Source organism: Tubulanus polymorphus, chromosome 1, assembly GCF_964204645.1.
Source record: "Tubulanus polymorphus chromosome 1, tnTubPoly1.2, whole genome shotgun sequence".
NCBI lineage: Eukaryota > Metazoa > Nemertea > Palaeonemertea > Tubulaniformes > Tubulanidae > Tubulanus > Tubulanus polymorphus.
In genome coordinates this window covers 19,178,621-19,200,106 of record NC_134025.1, presented here as the reverse complement: position 1 = coordinate 19,200,106, position 21,486 = coordinate 19,178,621, and the positions used below count along the sequence as shown (strand labels likewise).

Here is a 21,486-nt window from a genome sequence, read left to right as displayed (position 1 = left end):
GTATCTTCTGTTGTTTCTAATTGTAACTAAAGTTGTAACTAATATTTTGCATATCGTAGTTCATATTACAATGTATTGTGGTTTCGTATAGTGATATGGTGTGGTTTTCAATTTAGCAAAGAGGCCCCCTGTGCCGTGGCCCCCGGCCCCGCCGGCCCCGTGCGCACACTGCAGTTTGTAATGACTCCCCGATATTGCCACTGTGTGGCGCCAGCGGCTAATATTTTTTAAACTTATCAGTTAAAGGACATTTCTTGTGGGATTTATTGCAGGACAACCACTCAACACCACCGTTACATTATCAATAACCCGAGTGCCTGGCAAACATCAACTAAATTGCTAAACGCTGCGGTGCGCCGGAGAATGTAAAAATGCTCTTGAAGAATTCTGAGAAAATAATAGCAGTTTTGCTAATAGTCGTGGTTCTATTAATCTTTGGTAAGCCTACCGACGTATCTCATTTTTCTACTGGTCAGATATCAGGGAAAAGGGCGCTAGGTAAAGTGCAGATCCGCACCTCTCGTGACTGACGCAATCTACTGAAATACAAATCACTGTTCTAACTTAAGAATGTCTCACAGAATCCAATGCAGTGATTTATTTTATGATATCTCTACTAGAAAGCAGATTTTTGGCCCGGATTTTGTCTCAAAATCGTGACGATCTTTCAATAGGACGCCATATTGGATTGGGAAATCTAAAGTAGGCCTAAAGATTTGTCCCACGTAATTACCGAAACGATGTGAGGGTAATCATAGTTAGTTACCGAATCGTTGGTGGTAAGCTTTTTATAATCGGATGGGCTTATACCAACGTTAGGGATGACAAGGGCCAAAACACGGTTGAAAAAAGTAACACTTCAAAAATATACTTTCTATCCACTTCAGTCCACAATTAATGGCTTAATTCACAAACTAACACAGGTACCTTTCGAAATAATCCAATTTCTCCACAAATTTCGCCATTGGCCGCCGTTTCTCTGTATTGCACATGTGGCATGATAAGACAAGGGGACCTACAAGGATTTATATAAAACTTTCAAGACGAAACGACAATTTTTATTTTTGATGGTTTTCCAGCCTATATTTCAAATCTTCGTGTTTTCCTTAATAAATAATTAAATAATAAATTCTGGTGAAAGAAAAATGTGAATAAGTGTTGATTTCTTAATATTTTTCAATTTCGTCTTTTCGCTTTGTTAGTTTGTGCTGTTGTCCTGGCCTCAGTCCACAGGTGCCAGCACCTCCAGTAATTTTCAAAATGGCAGCTGTTGACTCGACGGAAATTTACTCTCACTTTACGGCCGATTTGCACATGGATTAAGATCGTCAGGTGAGGTGTTATAGGTATTAGACAAACTACGAATCTGTTGTGCGTCGATTACAGCAAAAATCAGACGGATATCTTAAGAGACAATGAAATGCCAGGCAAATTACTCGTCAGTCAAATTGGCTGACGAAGATTTCATACAAAAATGACCTTCCCATTCCTGACTGTGGTTAGTGAAAATATCCGATCGTGAAACTAAACCACAGACAGGTTACTGACTAAGGGTAATCAGTGCATAAACTAGTCTGAATACCAGTCGTTGTTACGGTTCCGTACAACGTCTGACGCTAAAGTATCATATAGAGGTTAACTCCTGTTAGGCTAATTGCAATGCAACAACTGATTTTAGTGTCAAATCAAACCTTTGTACTAAAATAATTTAATTAGTTAGGCCTACCTTGTTGACGTTGAAAATGTGTTTTATGATAAAAATTTTTGATGATTTAAAATCGCGAACCGGAGAATTTATTGATTTGATTTGAATTGAATTGATTGCCACTATCAGGATTTCCAATACGGACTAAATTAATAAAATGTGAAAATTCAATATGTCTCCCTAAAATTACTCTAAATGTTATTTTTTGTTGATAAAACGCATAGCCTAAATTTTGGTCAATTTCAACCTTAAGAATTTGAAACAAGAATAATATCTGCATTGGCATCAATGTCAGTCCAAGTTTAAGTTCGAATCCGTAATTTGCACTCCCATCATGCACCATGAAAAGCCGCCATATTTGTTATGTTGCTTCACTTCAACTATTTTTTGAGGCGACTAGTCAAAAGTTTTGAGCTACTACGATCGTCAAAAGTTACTTAGGATTACAAATTTATGCACAAACAATAGTTAACTTGCATCTGATTACAGAACAGTCAGTTTGAGGTAAGTTGATGGTGTTTTGAGGGGTGAAATAGACGCTCAAAGCCTCGTCCCTCAAAATGAGGGACGAAAATTAACCTTATATGAGCACTTTCGCCCTAGACGTTGTTTGAGCGGCTAGGTAGGCCTACTAGACTATGCATAAACTAGCCTAATCATTTTTTTCAACTGTCACTAAGGTTATAAATGCTAACCAAATTGTCAGATATCATTGTTGAAATTGACAAGAAAGTTATATTTTTCTTCCTCAAAATGAGTGGGTCATGAAACATCGTTTCAGCAAATATTCTAAACAAATCTTCACTTTAGATTGTCCCATCCAATATGGCATCTGGTTCAAAAATCGTGACGATCTCGAGACAAAATCCAGGCTAAAAATCTACTTTCTAGTGAAGATACTATAAAATAAACCAGTGTACTGAATTGCTGATGACATTTTGAGTCTGAATCAGTGATATTTAATGTAGGCCTAATTGATTGAACTATTTACGAGAGGTGCGGATCTGCGCTTTTACCGGGCGCTATTGCACTTTCGTACACTTTCGTACCCCCCTTCCAAGAATTTGTGTTTCTGCATAATTATTGATATTATCAGGGAGGCCGAGGGCTAGGGATTCAAAATCAGTAACCTTTGACCCAAAAAACTTACTTTTGCTATGTTGAATTCGCCGTTCGCGACGTCAACGGCGCCATATTGGATGTCTATCAAAGTTTCTAACCCTCCACTGAAATGTCATGACATTGAAAGTTTGCAAAAACCTAGTTAGTTACCTAATCGTTGGTGATAAGCTTTTTATAAGCGGATGGGCTTATACCACTTAGCTTTCATATCATGCCTGGATTATCAAAATCGGATGAGAAATAACGAAATAGTAAGCGACTGAAGTTGGGTAGTTTGTGAGCGTCGTTAGCCCCCTTGTTATTTTATATATACTATATACATTGGATTAACAGATTATCGTTTTTAGCCCACTTGGGACTTTAGTCCCAGCGGGCTATTGCGTTCACTTTTCGTCCGTCGTCATTCCGTCTACGGAATCCAGTTATTTTGGGAAGTTTTGAAGACGCTTCAAGGTACGTAATGTCTTGATATTTGGTTTATATATGTATCTACCCTAGACACATCCTCAGGCAAAAAATTGGCCCTGTCAGATTCAAGATGGCCGACTGGCAGCCATTGTTGTTCGCCAAAATCAGCACTTTTTACACAATTTCGAAGTTTTCGAGGGAAATTTTGAAGACCCTTTTATCGTTAACCTTGATTGTTTGTGTATATTTGTACCTCCCAAGGGCCCATCAACATAAGAAAAATTGGGTCGAGTTGTAGTTCATGACATTTTCTATGATTGTGGTGAGTTTCAAGGTCATTGGGTTTTGCATATGGTCACCAGGGGGTGTTGAATAGTAGAATAACTTAGTATTTCCTTATTAGATTGGTACGTAGGGCTATTTTGTTACCATGATCCATTGCAAAGTTGTAGTGTGACATGTTCTATGATTGTGGTGAGTTTCAAGGTCATTGGGTTTTGCATTTGGTCACCAGGGGGCGTTGAATAATACAATAACTTAGTATTTCTATATTATATTTGTACCTACGCATATTTTGTTACCACAATCGTTTGCAAAGTTGTAGCTCATGACATTGTCTATGATTGTGGTGAGTTTCAAGGACATAAGTTATTTTATATGGTCACCAGGGGGCGTTGAATAGTAGAAGAACTTGGTATTTCCTTATTAATTTGGTAACGAAGCATATTTTGTTATCAATCACAATCAATTACAAAATCATAGCTGCTGACATATTCTATGATTGTGGTGAGTTTCAAGGTCATTGGTTTTGTATATGGTCACCAGGGGGCAATGAATATTGAAATTGTTAGATTGTTGAGCATTTGAAACCACTTCCCAAGTGGGCATGGTGTCACTGGACCCCTAGATACATTACCTACAACTCTGATACGAGCCCCTGTGTCTTAATCGTACCAGTGAAGTTGTGCAGTCCAGATAAATAATCGTTTTTATATCCATTTGGTACCGAGTTGAAGGATTGATGAATATTCTTGACAATCGAACTTTAAATCGGCAAGAGAAACCGCCATTTTGTTCCAGTTTGTTTACTTCTTTATGAAAATCAGCAGAGTGTACCATGTGATCTGGGTAAGTTTAATGGGGAGAGTACATTGCTCGGACATGTTTCACTACGCGGGCACGGCCGCAATGCTTGCGCTATCATAGGCCTAAATCATTTCCAAACCGCATATTTTTGATAGCTTTGACAAAGCCATGTTTATTTACTATGTAGTGAAAATGCCCGACACGATATTTCCTATTATTTATCTGTAGTTTTCTTTTAGATAACCATGTTCAGGGAGTTGGCAAAATGCCTAATTGGTCTCCTTAGATACGTTTTTCTTGCTTTTCGACTCCGCGTGGAACCGTTGGCAACGGTTTTCAACTTGATCAGCTGTTGCGGGTTGCCGTGCTGACATCCTCCATTTTTTTGTCAGCACCTAATTATTTATACACACATTGGGTGGCGCTTTTGCGCTTTTGCTCAATCAGGTGTTTTGTTTTCGTTCAACTCTTCAAAAATTGTAATGTTTTTATCGTAACGTCGCGAACACGTGTGGATTAGTAAACAACCGTCAAAACGGTTCCTTTTCTTGCATTTTGAGTATCCATAATCACTTCGGTCCAGGTTTTCAAGAAGATTCGGTAAAGACACGCTCGGCTGAGCTCCGGCTTGTCAGGTTTTATCCAGGTCTGTGGTGGTTTAAGTGTGAGCGAAGAATTATCAGATGTCTTCCCGATGACAGATGTAGAGAGTCAACCCGGCGACTCGTCTATCAAGCTATTTACTTTATTTCGACGAATTCACTGACGATGTGTCCTCCCAAGTCAACTTGGCGACTCCACACTTTCTCTTACGACGTCGAAGAACCTATCTCTTTTCTTCGTTAATCGCTCCTCTCATTCTACTCACAGACCTGTTATACCTTTTTTTAGCCCACTTGGGAATTTAGTCCCAGCGGGCTATTGCGTTCACTTTTCGTCCGTCCGTCCGTTATAGCGTCCGTTTGTTCGTCCGTCCGTAGACGGAATCCAGTTATTTTGGGAAGTTTTGAAGACGCTTTAAGGTCTTGAAGACGCTTCAATGTCTTGATATTTGGTTTATACATGTATCTACCCTAGACACATCTTTAGCCCAAAAAATTGGCCCTATCAGATTCAAGATGGCCGACTGGCAGCCATTGTTGTTCGCCAAAATCAGCACTTTTTACATGTTTTCGAGGGAAATTTTGAAGACGCTTTGATCAATTACCTTGATCTTTAGTTTATATTTGAATCTACCAAGGGCCCATCAGCTTAAGAAAAATTGGGTCGATCTGACTCAAGATGGCCGTCCTATGATCTTTTTAGTGCCCAAAAATGTCAATTTTGCCAGAATTCTAGGTCCTGTAGCTTCCTGCTGGTTTGCCATTTCTCATTGCAATTTGTGATGGGTATTCTTTGGAAAGGGATGTTTTATACCTGAGACAGGTATTTTTGATCAGCCAATTATGACGCAATTAGCGGCCATCTTGGTATCATCAGTACTCATTCGTAGGTGGGAAAAAGTTTTTCCACATTATATTGACACCTAAGCGTATTTTGTCACCACAATCAATTAGAAACTTGTAGCTCATAAAGTGTTCTATGATTGTGGTGAGTTTCAAGGTCATTGGTTTTTGAATATGGCCACCAGGGGGCGTTGAATAAAACAATATCTTAGTATTTCTATATTATATTCGTATCAATGCGTATTTTGTAACCACAATCAATTGCAAAGTTGTAGCTCATGGCATCATCTATGATTGTGGCAAGTTCTAAGGCCATTAGTTATTCTATATGGTCACCAGGGGGCGTTGAATAGTAGAATAACTTAGTATTTCCTTATTATATTGGTACCTAGGCATATTTTGTTACCATGATCAATTACACAGTTATAGTTCGTGACATGTTCTTTGATTAGGGTAAGTTTCAAGGTCATTGGGTTTTGAATATGGTCACCAGGGGGCGTTGAATAGTAGAATAACTTAGTATTTCCATACTTAATTGGTAACGAGCCATATTTTGTTATCACAATCAATTACGTAGCTGAAAAAAAATCGTAGCTGCTGACATGTTCTATGATTGTGGTGAGTTTCAAGGTCATTGGTTTTTGTATATGGTCACCAGGGGGCGTTGAATATTGAAATTGTTAGAATGTTGAGCATTTGGAACCACTTCCCAAGTGGGCATGGTGTCCCTGGACCCCTAGTTAGCTATTGCGTTCACTTTTCATCCGTCCGTCCGTCGTAGCGTCATAGCGTCCGTCTGTCCATAGACGGAATCTGGTTATTTTGGGAAGTTTTGAAGGCGCTTCAATGTAATGTCTTGATATTTGGGTTACACATGTATCTGCTCTAGACACATCTTCAGCCCAAAGACTGGCCCTGTCAGAATCAAGATGGCCGACTGGCAGCCATTGTTGTTCGCCAAAATCAGCACTTTTTACACATTTTTGAAGTTTTTGAGGGAAATTTTGAAGACGCTTTGATCAATTACCTTGATGGTTCATATATATTTGAACCCCCAAAGGACCCATCAGCTTCAGAAAAATTGGGTCGATCAGGCCTTTTTAGTGCCCAAAAATGTCAATTTTGGTCGAAATTCTGGTTCCTGTAACTTCATACTGGTTTGCCATTCCTCATTGCAATTTGTGATGGGTATTCTTTGGAAAGGGATCTTTTATACCTGTATTCTTGATCAGCCAATTATGACGCAATTGGCGGCCATCTTGGTGTCATCAGTACTCATTCGTAGGTGGGAAAGAGTTTTTCCACATTATATTGACATCTAAGCGTGTTTCCACAATCAATTGGAAAGTTGTAGCCCATAACATGTTCTATGATTTTGGTGAGTTTTCAGGTCATTGGTGGCGTTTAATAATACAATAACTTAGTATTTCTATATTATATTTGTACCTATGCTTATTTTGTAACCACAATCAATTGCAAAGTTGTAGCTCATGACATCATATATCATTTTGGTGAGTTTTAAGGACATTATTTATTCTATATGGTCACCAGGGGGCATTGAATAGTAGAATAACTTAGTATTTCCTTATTAGATTGGTACCTAGGCATATTTTGTTACCATGATCAATTGCAAAGTTGTAATTCATGACATGTTCTATGATAGTTGAGAGTTTCAAGGTCATTGGTGGGTTTTGCATATGGTCACCAGGGGGCGTTGAATAGTAAAGCAACTTAGTATTTTCATATTAGGTTGGTAATGTGGCATATTTTATTATCACAATCAATTACAAAATTGTGGCTGCTGAAATGTTCTATGATATTGGTGGGTTTCAAGGTCATTGGTTTTTGTATATGGGTCCAGGGGCATTGAATATTGAAATTGTTAGATTGTTGAGCATTTGAAACCACTTCCGAAGTGGGCACGGTGTCCCTGGACCCCTAGTGCTTCGAGTGTTCGCGGCGCACTATATTTATTTCCTTCGAGGAACTGAAATTTATAGTCAAGTTTAAGATATATATATGTATATGTATACGTATAGGTATATATATAATGTACATTTGTTGTACATATAACGAATAATTTGTACAGTGAAAAATTATCGTGTATATTTACAAAACCTTATACATTTTCGAATAATATATAATTCTCATAGTTATGCTTTTACCTAAAATCCTACTCGTAAACTTAGTTCTTTTCGTGATTCACAGTTCCGCTTGAGGATGAGGCCTTAACTACTCTCGAGGACCCCATTTTATTGAGATGTTGCGGAGAAGCTCAGGGGAATCGCAGTGATTCGTTCGGTGCACGCCGCATCGACGGGCAGAGTTTATGTGCAGAAGATTCCACGTGCACGGTGTGGAAATAGCCAGGAGGGTACGCGCTGGCCCCGCGTATTGTGTTATTTTCCCTTTTTGTTCGCTGGGGAGTGGTGATACTGACCTCTGAGGAATGATTTTATATACTTTATCTATAGCGAATCTATAGCTACTTTCGTTGTTGATATGCCAATTTTCTTACTTTTCACTTCCGATTAAACCTCTACTTAAGATTATTTCCGGCGGCAGGATGCCTCTTCACGATTCCTCTCCAGGGGATCATGCGACGGAAACGAACTCTTGTAGCGACGCCATATTTATTACCTTAGACCAACACCAGGTGGTGCCTTCGTCACGCTATCTTATCTATGTGGAATTGCATTTAATGTATTTACGTTAAAAAACGCTACAACTAAAACAGCTTTCTTGGGTAATGTTGTGAGTTGTTGATTGGTCTCTTGGCGACAAGAAGCTGCTTCATCCCCCATGATATAATTGACGCATCCCCCCCTCATTGCGCATGTGTGCAATGCCTCATTTGCATGAAGAAATAAGCAAAAATTAACAAAATGGCAGTCTTTCTCGCTGATTTAAAGCTCAGTTTTCAAGAATATTCATCAATCCTTCTAAACAGTGTAAAATGGACATAGAATCGATGATTTATCTGGACTGCACAACTCTGCTGATTGGTTTAAGACCTATTTGAGGTATGCACACCCAAAATTAAGCGAAATATCCCGAAAAGATCGTGGACAATCTAAAATAAATAGACTTTAGTCAATGAAAGTTCCCGCCCTATGGGGGCCGGGAAACCAAAATTATCGATCCATAGCGCCGGGACAGAGGCGAAAAAATGAGTGGATCACATACCGGTAACAGCGTAGCTTTAGCGACTAGTCCTTGTGTACGGGCCCGATCCACAGCATCAAATAGCGCCGACGTCCTCACCCGCAACGTCGATCCATAGCGACCCACAGCGCTAGCTAGCGCCATCTTCAACAACTAACTTTTTATTTCCATATATTCATATTTTTACCGTTTTTAAGAGCTCAATTAGATCACTTTTTAGCCCACTTGGGACTTTAGTCCCAGCGGGCTATTGCGTTCACTTTTCGTCCGTCGTCCGTTCATCCGTCCGTCCGTAGACGGAATCCAGTTATTTTGGGAAGTTTTGAAGACGCTTCAAGGTAACGTCTTGATATTTGGGTTACACATGTATCTACCCTAGACACATCTTCAAAAACTGGCCCTGTCAGAATTAAGATGGCCGACTAGCAGCCATTGTTGTTCGCCAAAATCAGCACTTTTTACACATTTTTGAACTTTTTGAGGGAAATTTTGAAGACGCTTTGATCTTTCGGATATATGTGAATCCCCCCAGGGCCCATCAACATAACAAAAATTGGGTCGGTCGAACTCAAGATGGTCGTCCTATGACCTTTTTACTGCCCAAAAATGTTAATTTTGGCCCGAATTCTGAGTCCTGTAGCTTCCTACTGGTTTGCCATTTCTCATTGCAATTTGTGATGGGTATTCTTTGGAAAGGGATGTTTTATACCTGAGACAGGTATTTTTCATCAGCCAATTATGACGCAATTGGCGGCCATCTTTATGTCACCAGTACTCATGCATAAGTGGGAAAGAGTTTTTCCAAATTATATTGATACCTAAGCGTATTTTGCTACCACAATCAATTAGAAAGTTGTAGCTCATAACGTGTTCTATGATTGTGGTGAGTTTCAAGGTAATTGGATTTCGTATATGGCCACCAGGGGGCGTTGAATAATACAATATCTTCGCATTTCTTTATTATATTCGTACCTATGCATATTTTGTAACCACAATCAATTGCAAAGTTGTAGCTCATGACATCATCTATGATTGTTGCGAGTTTTAAGGACATTAGTTTTTCTATATGGTCACCAGGGGGCGTTGAATAGTAGAATAACTTAGTATTTTGTTATTATATTGGTACCTATGCATATTTTGTTACCATGATCAATTGCAAAGTTGTAGTTCATGACATGTTCTATGAGTGGTGAGTTTCGTGGTCATTGGGTTTTGAATATGGTCACCAGGGGGCGTTGAATAGTGGAATGACTTAGTATTTCCATATTAAATTGGTAACGAGGCATATTTTGTTATCACAATCAATTACAAAATCGTAGCTGCTGACATGTTCTATGATTTTGGTGAGTTTCAAGGTCGTTGGTTTTTGTAAATGGTCACCAGGGGGCGTTGAATATTGAAATTGTTAGATTGTTGAGCATTTGAAACCACTTCCAAAGTGGGCACGGTGTCCCTGGACCCCTAGTTCAAACATTGGTTTGTAATATTTTTCTGATGATATCGTTTAGAGAAATAGAATTTCAGAATTCTCAAACTGCAGATGCCAGTTTTAGTGTTAAAGTATTCCTGGTACCCCACGCCAATCCATATCGCACAATTCCCCGAATACTGAAGCGATTAATAGCGCAGGAATCCCCTGTGTAGGCGATCCATAGCGCTACGGTAGCGATGAAAATAACGTTACCGATAGCGGTGGAAGAAAAGTCCCGACCGAGCGATCCTAGCGCCGCCAGCGCTAATTTTTGTTTTCCGGCCCCGTAGGGCGTGGACTTTCAGTGACTGGTGCATTATTTTCATGTGTAGCTATTGATTTAAATATGTTCTGATGAAGGAAAGTTATATGCCCAAAAACGAAATTTTGTCAATTCAATTAAATTAAATTTATTAAGACATATTTGTTCAGGCGTTTTTAGGTGGTGATTAGTGCAGAAACATGGCCGACCCTTAATTATCAGAATTTTGACTTAAAGTAATTTATTTTGATTCTCCAGACCTCCATGATCAATGATATACAGAAATAAACATTTTTGGGAGGGGGGTACGAAAGTGCAATTGCGCTGGAAAAAGGGTGATATCAGAATATTAGTAAGTCACCTGTTCTAATCGTTGTTGGGGTAACAGTGCTGAACCTCGTAGTAAATGGTTCGATCAATTAGGTCTAATGTCTATTTCAACTTGACTTGAGATCACATCAGGTGGCCTACACTTTAGCTCAGTCAGTTTTGGTGGTACATAGCCTACCCGATAAAAGTCTTACTATAACCAGAAGGGACAGGCAGTGGATCATCGGTTTTTGGCCTATGTCAACAGTCTGGCCGATCGATAGTCATTCGTATGCTTAATACAATATGCTCAAAGCTATTTAGCACACTCAAACGCAATTTCAGTAACCTGTAATTTCGCTAACAATGGGCTAATTGAACGGATTAAGCAAAAAGATATTTCGTCAGTTGTTTTTCTTTAGGGAGTGTTCGAAATGCTGCAATTTACTTCGGCTGATTCATTGATGATAGCATCGAATTTTTAGAGATGGTATTTACACGAGTGGAATACTTGTTTTATCATCATTAATTGAAGTCATTTTATTGATGTTCACATTAGCGATCCGTTTTGGAGCCTGATTATTTGTATTAGTTTGTTAACTGCGGATGAGCGTTCACGTTCATGTACAGTTCGCGTAGGCAATATAGCCTTATACTCTCGTGTATCCGTTAAAGATAACGAATGCTACGGTGCATATCGCACGTAACAATGACAAGTTAGAGTAGTCTGAATACAAGTCGATGTTACGGAACAATGACTTCCATTGTTGGAGTGTTGTAGTAGATTCGAGTCCTGCCCTCACGCTATTCGGCATATGATTTTTAGCCCACTTGGGACTTTAGTCCCAGCGTGCTATTGCGTTCACTTTTCGTCCGTCGTCCGTCCGTGCGTCCGTCCGTCCGTCAGTAGACGGAATCCAGTTATTTTGGGAAGTTCTGAAGACGCTTCAAGGTAATGTCTTGATATTTAGGTTACATATGTATCTACCCTAGACACATCTTCAGCCCAAAAACTGGCCCTGTCAGATTCAAGATGGCCGACTGGCAGCCATTGTTGTTAGCCAAAATCAGCACTTTTTACACATTTTTGAACTTTTTGAGGGAAATTTTGAAGACGCTTTGATCAATTACCTTGATCTTTCGGATATATATGAATTCCCCCAGGGCCCATCAGCATAACACAAATTGGGTCGATCGGACTCAAGATGGCCGTCCTATGACCTTTTTAGTGCCCAAAAATGTTAATTTTGGCCCAAATTCTGAGTCCTGTAGCTTCCTACTGGTTTATCATTTCTCATTGCAATTTGTGATGGGTATTCTTTGGAAAGGGATTTTTTATACCTGAGACAGGTAATTTTCATCAGCCAATTATGACATTATATTGATACCTAAGCGTATTTTGTTACCACAATCATTTAGAAAGTTGTAGATTGTGGTGAGTTTCAAGGCCATTGGTTTTTGTATATGGCCACCAGGGGGCGTTGAATAATGCAATATCTTAGTATTTCTATATTATATTCGTATCAATGCATATTTTGTAACCACAATCAATTGCAAAGTTGTAGCTCATGACATCATCTATGATTGTGGCAAGTTTTAAGGCCATTAGTTATTCTATATGGTCACCAGGGGGTGTTGAATAGTAGAATAACTTAGTCTTAGTATTTCCTTATTATATCGGTACCTAGGCATATTTTGTTACCATGATCAATTACAAAGTTATAGTTCGTGACATGTTCTATGATTGTGGTGAGTTTCAAGGTCATTGGGTTTTGAATATGGTCACCAGGGGGCGTTGAATAGTAGAATACTTTAGTATTTCCATATTAAAGTGGTAACGAGGCATATTTTGTTATCACAATCAATTACAAAATCGTAGCTGCTGACATGTTCTATGATTGTGGTGAGTTTCAAGTTCATTGGATTCTGTATATGGTCACCAGGGGGCGTTGAATATTGAAATTGTTAGATTGTTGAGCATTTGGAACCACTTCCCAAGTGGGCATGGTGTCCCTGGACCTCTAGTTTTAAGTCGTTACCATATACTACTTGTATTGACCTGCCCGGCCGGTTTTTATTTTCATCATAAAAAGAAAAAGGTGTTAACTCTTAAGCCTGGCCGGCAGCATTTTATTTTTAGCATTGGTTGACGTCGATGACGTCATGCCAATGCTAGTAAAATGGATCAAAAGTCGTAGTAATAAAGCGCCGACTCTTCTCATTTTCATAGTAACTTCAAATTGTAACTCTGTTCTCGTAAAACATTAGACACAGCTGAAAATGACTCAAAATAATGTTTCAATTATTCCCTACAAGATAGCGTTGCTGGATTTCTGATTAATTGGCCCAAAAAGTTATTCTATCGCATTTTTCTCGTTAGTTATGTGGTAGATCAGAGGGGGTTAAGCAATTGCGTAGTGATATGTCCGCATCGACATTGGCAGTGAAGAATGGGGGATGGCCTCTTTTGAATAGAAAAACATAAATTTATGTAACCCTGGTATATAAATATCATAGTCTTTAAATATCACTGTTATTCCTCCTATCAGAAGCAATGAGATTAATTGGGATTAATTCTCAGCGGCAGAATACATATTTCTGGAGCAGTGGAACAGTTGGCCTACTCATGACTGAAACCCGTATAGGTAAGTTATGTCTTGGAGTTGATCGCGCAGGAACGCCTTTACTAAAGTTAAAACCATTTCATGATGACACGAAAAATCAAACGGTAAACTACGGAAAAATAACTCCTATTATCTTTTCCATGCGTTGAACACCACAACAGTGATTAAATTTACACGTTTGTCGTAAATTGCAATATCGCGATGCTTATTTGCCGCTACTGTAGGTTTTAGCCCACTTGGGACCTTAGTCCCAGTGGGCTATTGCATTCACTTTTCGTCTGTCGTCCGTCCGTAGACGGAATCCAGTTATTTTGGGAAGTTTTGAAGGCGTTTCAATGTAATGTCTTGATATTTTGGTTACACATGTATCTACCCTAGACACATCTTCAGCCCAAAAGCTGGCCCTGTCAGAATCAAGATGGCCGACTAGCAGCCATTGTTGTTTGCCAAAATCAGCACTTTTTACACGTTTTTAGCCCACTTGGGACTTTAGTCCCAGCGGGCTATTGCGTTCACTTTTCGTCCGTCCGTCCGTTTGTCCGTTCGTCCGTAGACGGAATCCAGTTATTGGAAGTTTTGAAGACGCTTCAAGGTAATGTCTTGATATTTGGTTTATACATGTATCTACCCTAGACACATCTTCAGGCCAAAAACTGGCCCTATCAGATTCAAGATGGCCGACTGGCAGCCATTGTTGTTTGCCAATATCAGCACTTTTTACACATTTTCGAAGTTTTCGAGGGAAATTTTGAAGACACTTTTATCAATAACCTTGATTGTTTGTGTATATTTGTACCTCCCAAGGGCCCATCAACATAAGAAAAATTGGGTCGATCGGACTCAAGATGGCCGACCTATGACCTGTATTGACATGTATTTTTGATCAGCCAATTATGGCGCAATTGGCAGCCATATTGGCGTCATCAGTACTCATTCGTAGGTGGGAAAAAGTTTTTCCACATTATATTGATACCTAAGCATATTGTGTTAGCACAATGTATTGGAAATTTGTTTGAATATTGAAAATGTTAGATTGTTGAGCATTTGAAACCACCTCCCAAGTGGGCATGGTGTCCCTGGACCCCTAGTTGTTCTCATCATTCAGCAATAGGGCCTAACAGTTCATGCAAGAAAAACCACAGTCAGTTGAGATTACCCTTACAGTTGTACCTTGGAATAATCATTTCAAATGATTGCTGCAAGGTTGTACGTTGAATGCGAATCTTGTGTAGGGGAAAGTGCCGAAATTGTTGTATTAAATGGGTTTTTGTATACAAATTTTGATTGATATAAATCTCTTGGCTAGGACATCATGGAAAACATCAGAATAAACTAGTTTTGTCTATAACAAAATTGCATTAATGAGGTTTAACAATAAAATAGCGTAGGCTGAATAGTTCGACAGTAAAATGAAATTCATTCAATTCTTAGGTCTGTGGTCCTCCCAGTCAACATCGTCATAGAACATTTGTGGCAGATGTGAAGCATTAACCAATTAATACCTTACCGCAGTTTAATCTACCAATGCTTCAGGCCCATGGGCCTCTGGTTACAATTTTTACTGTTAATTTATCAGACCCAGTCGGGGAATGAGAAACAAGGTATCATTTTTTGGTCTAATCACGAGAATTTTCACAAGCTCATTTTGACTGACGGACGGACGGAGGCGGATACCAAGTCCCCCGCTCGCGGCCCATGCGACAATAACAAATATAGGGAATTTGCCTGCAAGATATTTCAGGCTCCAAGACTCGTCTCAAACTCAACTGCTTGTTCATGGATTTACATTCTATTTATATAATTCTATAAAAGTTGACAGACATGTTTGAGCACACAATTAATTACAAAACAAACTGTTGTCACAGGTGTCGAATTGACAGATGTCTAACTGATTGTGTGAGTAATAATTAATTAATGGTGAATTAAAACAACAGCGCGATTAAAAGTATACATGTATATTATTGTTTCTAAATCCTTCCTTACTATCCTTCAAACTTTTGTCAGCAAAAGCTGAATAGAATATCAACATGTTTCGTAATCACAGTAAAAAGAGTTTTACTAAATTCATTCCTGCCATATACACGTGCTTTCGTCGTCGTTAAAAGTTCACGATATACGAGTTTTCACTGCACGCTAACTCCAATGGCGTAACTCTGTTGATGGCGGCAATGTTCTGAGAATGAATTATATTGCGATACAGAAAGAGACCGAAATTTACAGTTCCGTTCTCAAATTCTATCGGTGTGGACAACCAGGACAGACATTACACAAGTAAACATGCATTGATGAGAATTTTACTAATTTAAAGTCTAGGGAATCATAATATATTTGTATTAGTCAAATTTAGATTTTATGTCGAAGAGCAGTGGCAACGTAAGACCACAGTCTTTGGCTATATTAGTTAATTTCAAATCATCATTTAACCTAAATCGTTGACCTTTTTTAATTTCACAAACTAAAAACATACTGTCAATTTCCAATGGATAAAATTCCTTAAGCCATGTATCTCGCATTTCGCATTTAAGATCCCTCACTGATGCGTCACCAGGGACGAATATATTGTTTTGCATCTGTATTTGGAAAGGCTCAGAAAATGCTTTAATCATATATAGACGATTGATCACTGTAATGGAGACGTGGATACCTAGATCCAATCTACTGCCAGTGTCAACCTTGCGAAAAGGTTTTCTAAATTTACGTTGTGGCCTATAGCTAGCCAGGTCCCACAACGCAATTTGTTCTGGCAGAGTTCTTTTTAGTATTATCCAAATCTACGTTGTGGCCTATAGCTAGCCAGGTCCCACAATGCAATTTGTTCTGGCAGAGTTCTTTTTAGTATTATCCAAATGCTCAGCTAAGACAGTACATTCTGATATTTTGACCGGATTAACAAACATGTGTTCTCTCTCCAAGATTGTTAACTTGTTTCTAAGATTTTTGTTATCTTCTGACAATTGGTCACTAGGTCTTTTTAACGCTCTGTTTATGTTGTTCGTTTATACTGATTTGTCTTTGTAACTGTTCTATTTTACATATTTGTTCTGTATTTTGCGATCGCCACTTCTCTAGTTCAAAATTCAATTCGGTTATTTCTTGACTCAGAGTGGTTTTGTTAGCTTTAAGCTGTTCCACTATTATTTTGGTGTCAGATAATTGATTTGCCAATTTGTCAGTATCAATTTTGGCTTTGGCTACAATACCTTCCTTATGTTTCTGTTCGAGTCTAAATGCCAAATTTTCAGATTCTAATTCCTCGTTAATAATTTGCAAGATTTTCATATCTCGTTTAAATTTAGAAATTTCATTTCTGTAATTTTGGTGACTAGAGTTAACCTCTATGAACATTGCAGTTCCTAATGAATTAAAGGGCATTTGGCAAGCTATGAATTTTCTAAGATTGTATTCTTGAAATCCTATTTTATCTCTTGATTTCTGCTTTTCACATTTAATTTTAATTTTAGGTTCGTTTGTTATATTATTTTGAATTGAGCATTTATTATCTATTCCCGTATTCCTAAATCTACAACATTGAACGAAATCTCCTATTTGCTTACAAAGATTACACCTAGATATCAATGCATGACACTTGTGTGAATAGACCTTATCCCACTTACCACACCATTCACATTTATCATGGAAGTTCTTTGGCACTTGAAGATAGTTTCTTTGATGCTGGGTTTTTCCATCATGGTAGTTTCTCCACTCCAATGGCTGGTCGTTGATGAAGAACGTCATGATTTTCTTATCTCGCTCTGGTGCTGATGACTGTTTATCTGCTTCAGATGATTATTGTAGCTGCGTTGTTGACAAATACGTACCGGTTCTCTGCTCACGGGTTCTCCACCAATTTAACAACAGTAAACTCGCTTCAGTGTTTATTGTAGAATATTCCGATCAGAACTCCAAGTAGCAACTCGTCAAGCTTTCGTTCATGAAATTTATGTATTTATTTTCAACTCGCTGAATATTGTCCGGTTGGTAGAATGTCCTTTTAGTAAGAACTCCAAACACAGACTGCCCCTTTACATTAAAGATGATACATTTTATACATTCTTCATTACAGACTAATGTTTTGCTAAACTGTTAATTACACCAATTAGTGTCAGACAGGTCTTTGCTCCGAGACATATAAATAACAACAAACTGACGAATTATTGGTTTGTCAACTAACTGAGCAAAAGAAACAATTTATGTCATTTTGTTTTGCTAAAGAAGCACAACCTTGAACAACAATATGCTGGATATGTGGATCCAGCTACATACAAGGGCTACCACGTAAAAAGTATCGATGTACCAAAGTGGCTTAACCGAAGATATGGTGTTTTCAAAGTCTCCTGGTGGCAGGTGCATTAACTAGTCTGTCGCACATGCTGCCCTTGCGCGTTTTGATCGATAATTTCGTTCATGCTAGGTTGATTTACCTTTATTCATCAATTTGTTCAGTGAGGAATTGGCATTCAGAAATAAACAACGATTTTTGGCTCGCGTTAGCGAGCCTATGTCAACGGTCTGGCCAATCGATAATCATTCGTATGCTTAATACACTACGCTCGAAGCTATTTTTAGCACGCTCAAACGCAATTTCATTGGCCTGTTATTTCACTACTAATGGGCGAATTGAACGGATTAAGCAAAAATATATTTGGGTTTTCTTTATGGTGCGCAAAGTTGAAAGCCGTGGGTTTCATATTTTTTGAGAAATTTACCAAAAAGTTTCAAAAATTAAATTTATATTGGGCACGTTTTTTTATGCAGCATCTTTAACTGTCCAAAATAACACATGTGAAAATTCAATGCTATTTGCCTTGGAATAACTTTATATCGCCAAGTTCCGACGCTTGGTTCGGTAGTAATGGGCTTTCAAAGACGAAACCCCTCAAAATCTTGGTTCTATAAAATTTGTGTTGACCGGGTTTTGACTTCCATCATGACGTCATAACATTGAACGAGGTCGATCAGCTGGTGCGCATTATTTCACAAACGAAATGGCGGCATGATTGAATAGGTTGATATTCATCATTTCTAGCGCGAATGGATATCAGTATAATACTGATGATATCCAAGGCGTATGATATAACGATTTATTGTGTGCGATGTGTTCAATGATTCATCTAGTTTTGATATCCCATGCATAAGGTAACGTTGCATCTAGATATCTGATGAAAATGTGGTTTCAAAATGCGGAAATTTACTTCTGTGTTCGTTACACGGCTGATTTACTGATAGCATCGAATTTTTAGAGATGAGTCTGATATTTACTCAACTGCAATACTTTATTATCATCAATTGAAGTCATTTCATTAACGTTCGCATTAGCGATCTGTTTTGGAACCTGATTATTTGTATTAGTTTGTTAACTGTGGCACAGTGGAGCATTCTCGTTGAAAACAGTAGTGTACAGTCGCGTAGGCAATACAGCCTTATACTCTCGTGTTCACTGCGTGTATGCATCAGTTATAGAGTACGTGCGCCACAGTGTAGGTCACGAATAACAACGATTGTCTGAGTAAAGATGTAAGCTACTTAACGTTAAAGCAATCCTATGGAATCGTGAAATTATTAAAAATCATATCAGTGGATAAACTTTGTTTCGTCAGTAACCGGCACTGACTGGCCTCAAATTTGAAGAACTTTGGAGCTTCTGACATGATTGGTCCGTACGATAAAAATGAAAAAACCTCCGATGAAACCCAGGCTCCCACCAAGTTTTGACCGTATCTTATTGGGTCACTCATAGTTTTAGTTCTACATCATTCAAGGGAGGTATTACAATTATGAACATTAGTTCAGACAAAAGGCCCATAATCAATTTTTCGAAGATTTCATTCTCGTAAAAAGTCAGTTATCATTAAAAGTTCACACTGACCAAAATTGAGTCCTTTTTTATATATTTTTTTTCTTGTTTGATTTTAAATGAAATGATTTTTTGCATACCGGTAGCCTACGTAGTATCCTAAGTCGTCTTCTGTTTAATGTCCTGACAAATGACATACACAGTAATCCAAAATATACCAGACCGAGTAAATTTACAAAACGACCTTAACACGCCGTTCGACCAAAAAACTTAATGTTCCGACAAGAAAATCTTGTTCAAATGAAAACAATTCTGTTTGATCGAAAAATACACTTTTTGTTTGAACCAAAATTTTTCTTTATTTTGACAAAAAATGTTTTCGAATAAAAAGCTATGTTATTGTTGAAATGAAAAACTTTTTGTCACGGCAAGAAAAATTAGGTTGAGCAAAAACAATTTTTTTCGAACGAATGTTTGAATGAAAACAATTCTGTTCGATTGAACGAAAAACTTTTTACAATATACAGGGTGTCCCATTAATTACCATACATAAAGAACTGCCTGTCATTTTCAAACCGCTTGAGATATATCAGCCAAATCTCCAGGATAGATGGATTACAATAATACTTTTCACCACAAAAAATTACTTTACTAAAATCCAATTGGTTTACAAAATATACTAGATGAGAGAAGCTGTCAATTTTATCACATGATTCAGTTTATTGTTGAAATTTCTCTGTACGTTGCCAATCATCTGTGTTATTGCAGACGTTTCTCTTTAAATCATCTATAGTTTTGGTTTGTTTTAGTACACTGTGTCCTTCAGCAGAAGCCCCACAAGTAAAAGTCCAGTGGATTTAGGTCAGGCGAGTATGGGGTCCAGTAGCACAGTTTGCAGCGCTGCGATACTGTGACCAAAATGCCAATGCAGGTCATCAATTGTTTTGCGTGCTGTAAAACATTGCACACCATTCTGTTGGAACCACACTGGATTGAGACTTCCTCTAGACATCTACACAGTTTTGTAATGGAGTACTGAATCGGCATCGTATGATAGCCGGCTCTATTCATAGTCACCATTTCCTTTTTTGTCAAAAAGTATGGCCCGATTATAGGCCCATTGGATGACCGACTGTATGGCAAATCAAAAGATCACACCTAGTAGACAACAGACAGCTCACTTGATGACATTAAGTGGCTTTTCTGCAATCGGATAGGGATTTTTAACTCCAAAATCTGTGATTCAGACTGACAGAAAGATTTGGTTTCCTAAAAAAACAGCATACAGTCTAGGCTTTTTGTTTCATTGACATACACATGATTTAAAAGTGATCTATTCTAAATCGAAATTACACAAAATCCCTACAACAATGTAATCAGTTGCTAGGAAATCACTAAGCAAATTACCATAGCAACCATGATAATAATCAAAAAGTACCGTTACATTCTATCCTTTGGTGGAAAATCAAAACATTGAGAAATGTGGAGGATACAGGCAGTTCTTTATGTATAGTAATTAATGGGACACCCTGTACTTGTTCGAACGAAAAACTTAATGTTCTGACTAGAAAATTCTGTTCAAATTAAAATGATTCTGTTCGATCGAATGGACAAAAAAAAGTTTCTTCAACTTTGTTCTAACGATTTTTTCAAATTGGTTCAATCGAACAGAATATTATTGGTTCGAACGAAATAAATATTGTTTTGACGAAAGAATTTTCATACGAAAGGTCTTTTGAACGAAAAAAAAGATATTTCTGGGTCTCCGCAGTAACTCAAAGCCGGACGTAGGTCGGCCTTGTGACGCGATGTGATCCTCGCGTTGCATTACAAGTTTCGGTGCGAGTCAGTTATGATATGATTTTCATCGACTGTGTGTGACTAGTTTCTGCCAGTCGCAAGAGCTCGTAGTTCGGTTATGACAGTCGTGTAGCGTCGCAGAAAGTAGAACACGTGCGACTCCTTGTGACTGGCATTGCTGACAGTCGCAACCCGTTGCAAGGGAGCATAGGTCAATGAGTCGTTGCGACACAATCGTCGCGGGTGGTCGCAGTGAATGGCGTCGCAGTGAGATACAAGCCGTCGCAAGGCCGAC

General features: G+C 38.4%; 1 protein-coding gene across 2 annotated transcripts in view; it reads left to right on the top strand.

The window, feature by feature from the left end:
* Positions 1 to 227: 227 nt before the first annotated feature.
* LOC141907858 (uncharacterized) overlaps positions 228 to 21,486 on the top strand; it is a 115,521-nt gene continuing 94,262 nt past the window's right edge. For both annotated transcript variants that reach the window (XM_074797614.1, XM_074797605.1), the window contains exon 1: positions 228 to 438. In XM_074797614.1, coding sequence (XP_074653715.1) covers positions 372 to 438 — 67 coding nt within the window. In that variant the 5' untranslated portion in view covers positions 228 to 371. The remainder of the gene's footprint in view (positions 439 to 21,486) is intronic.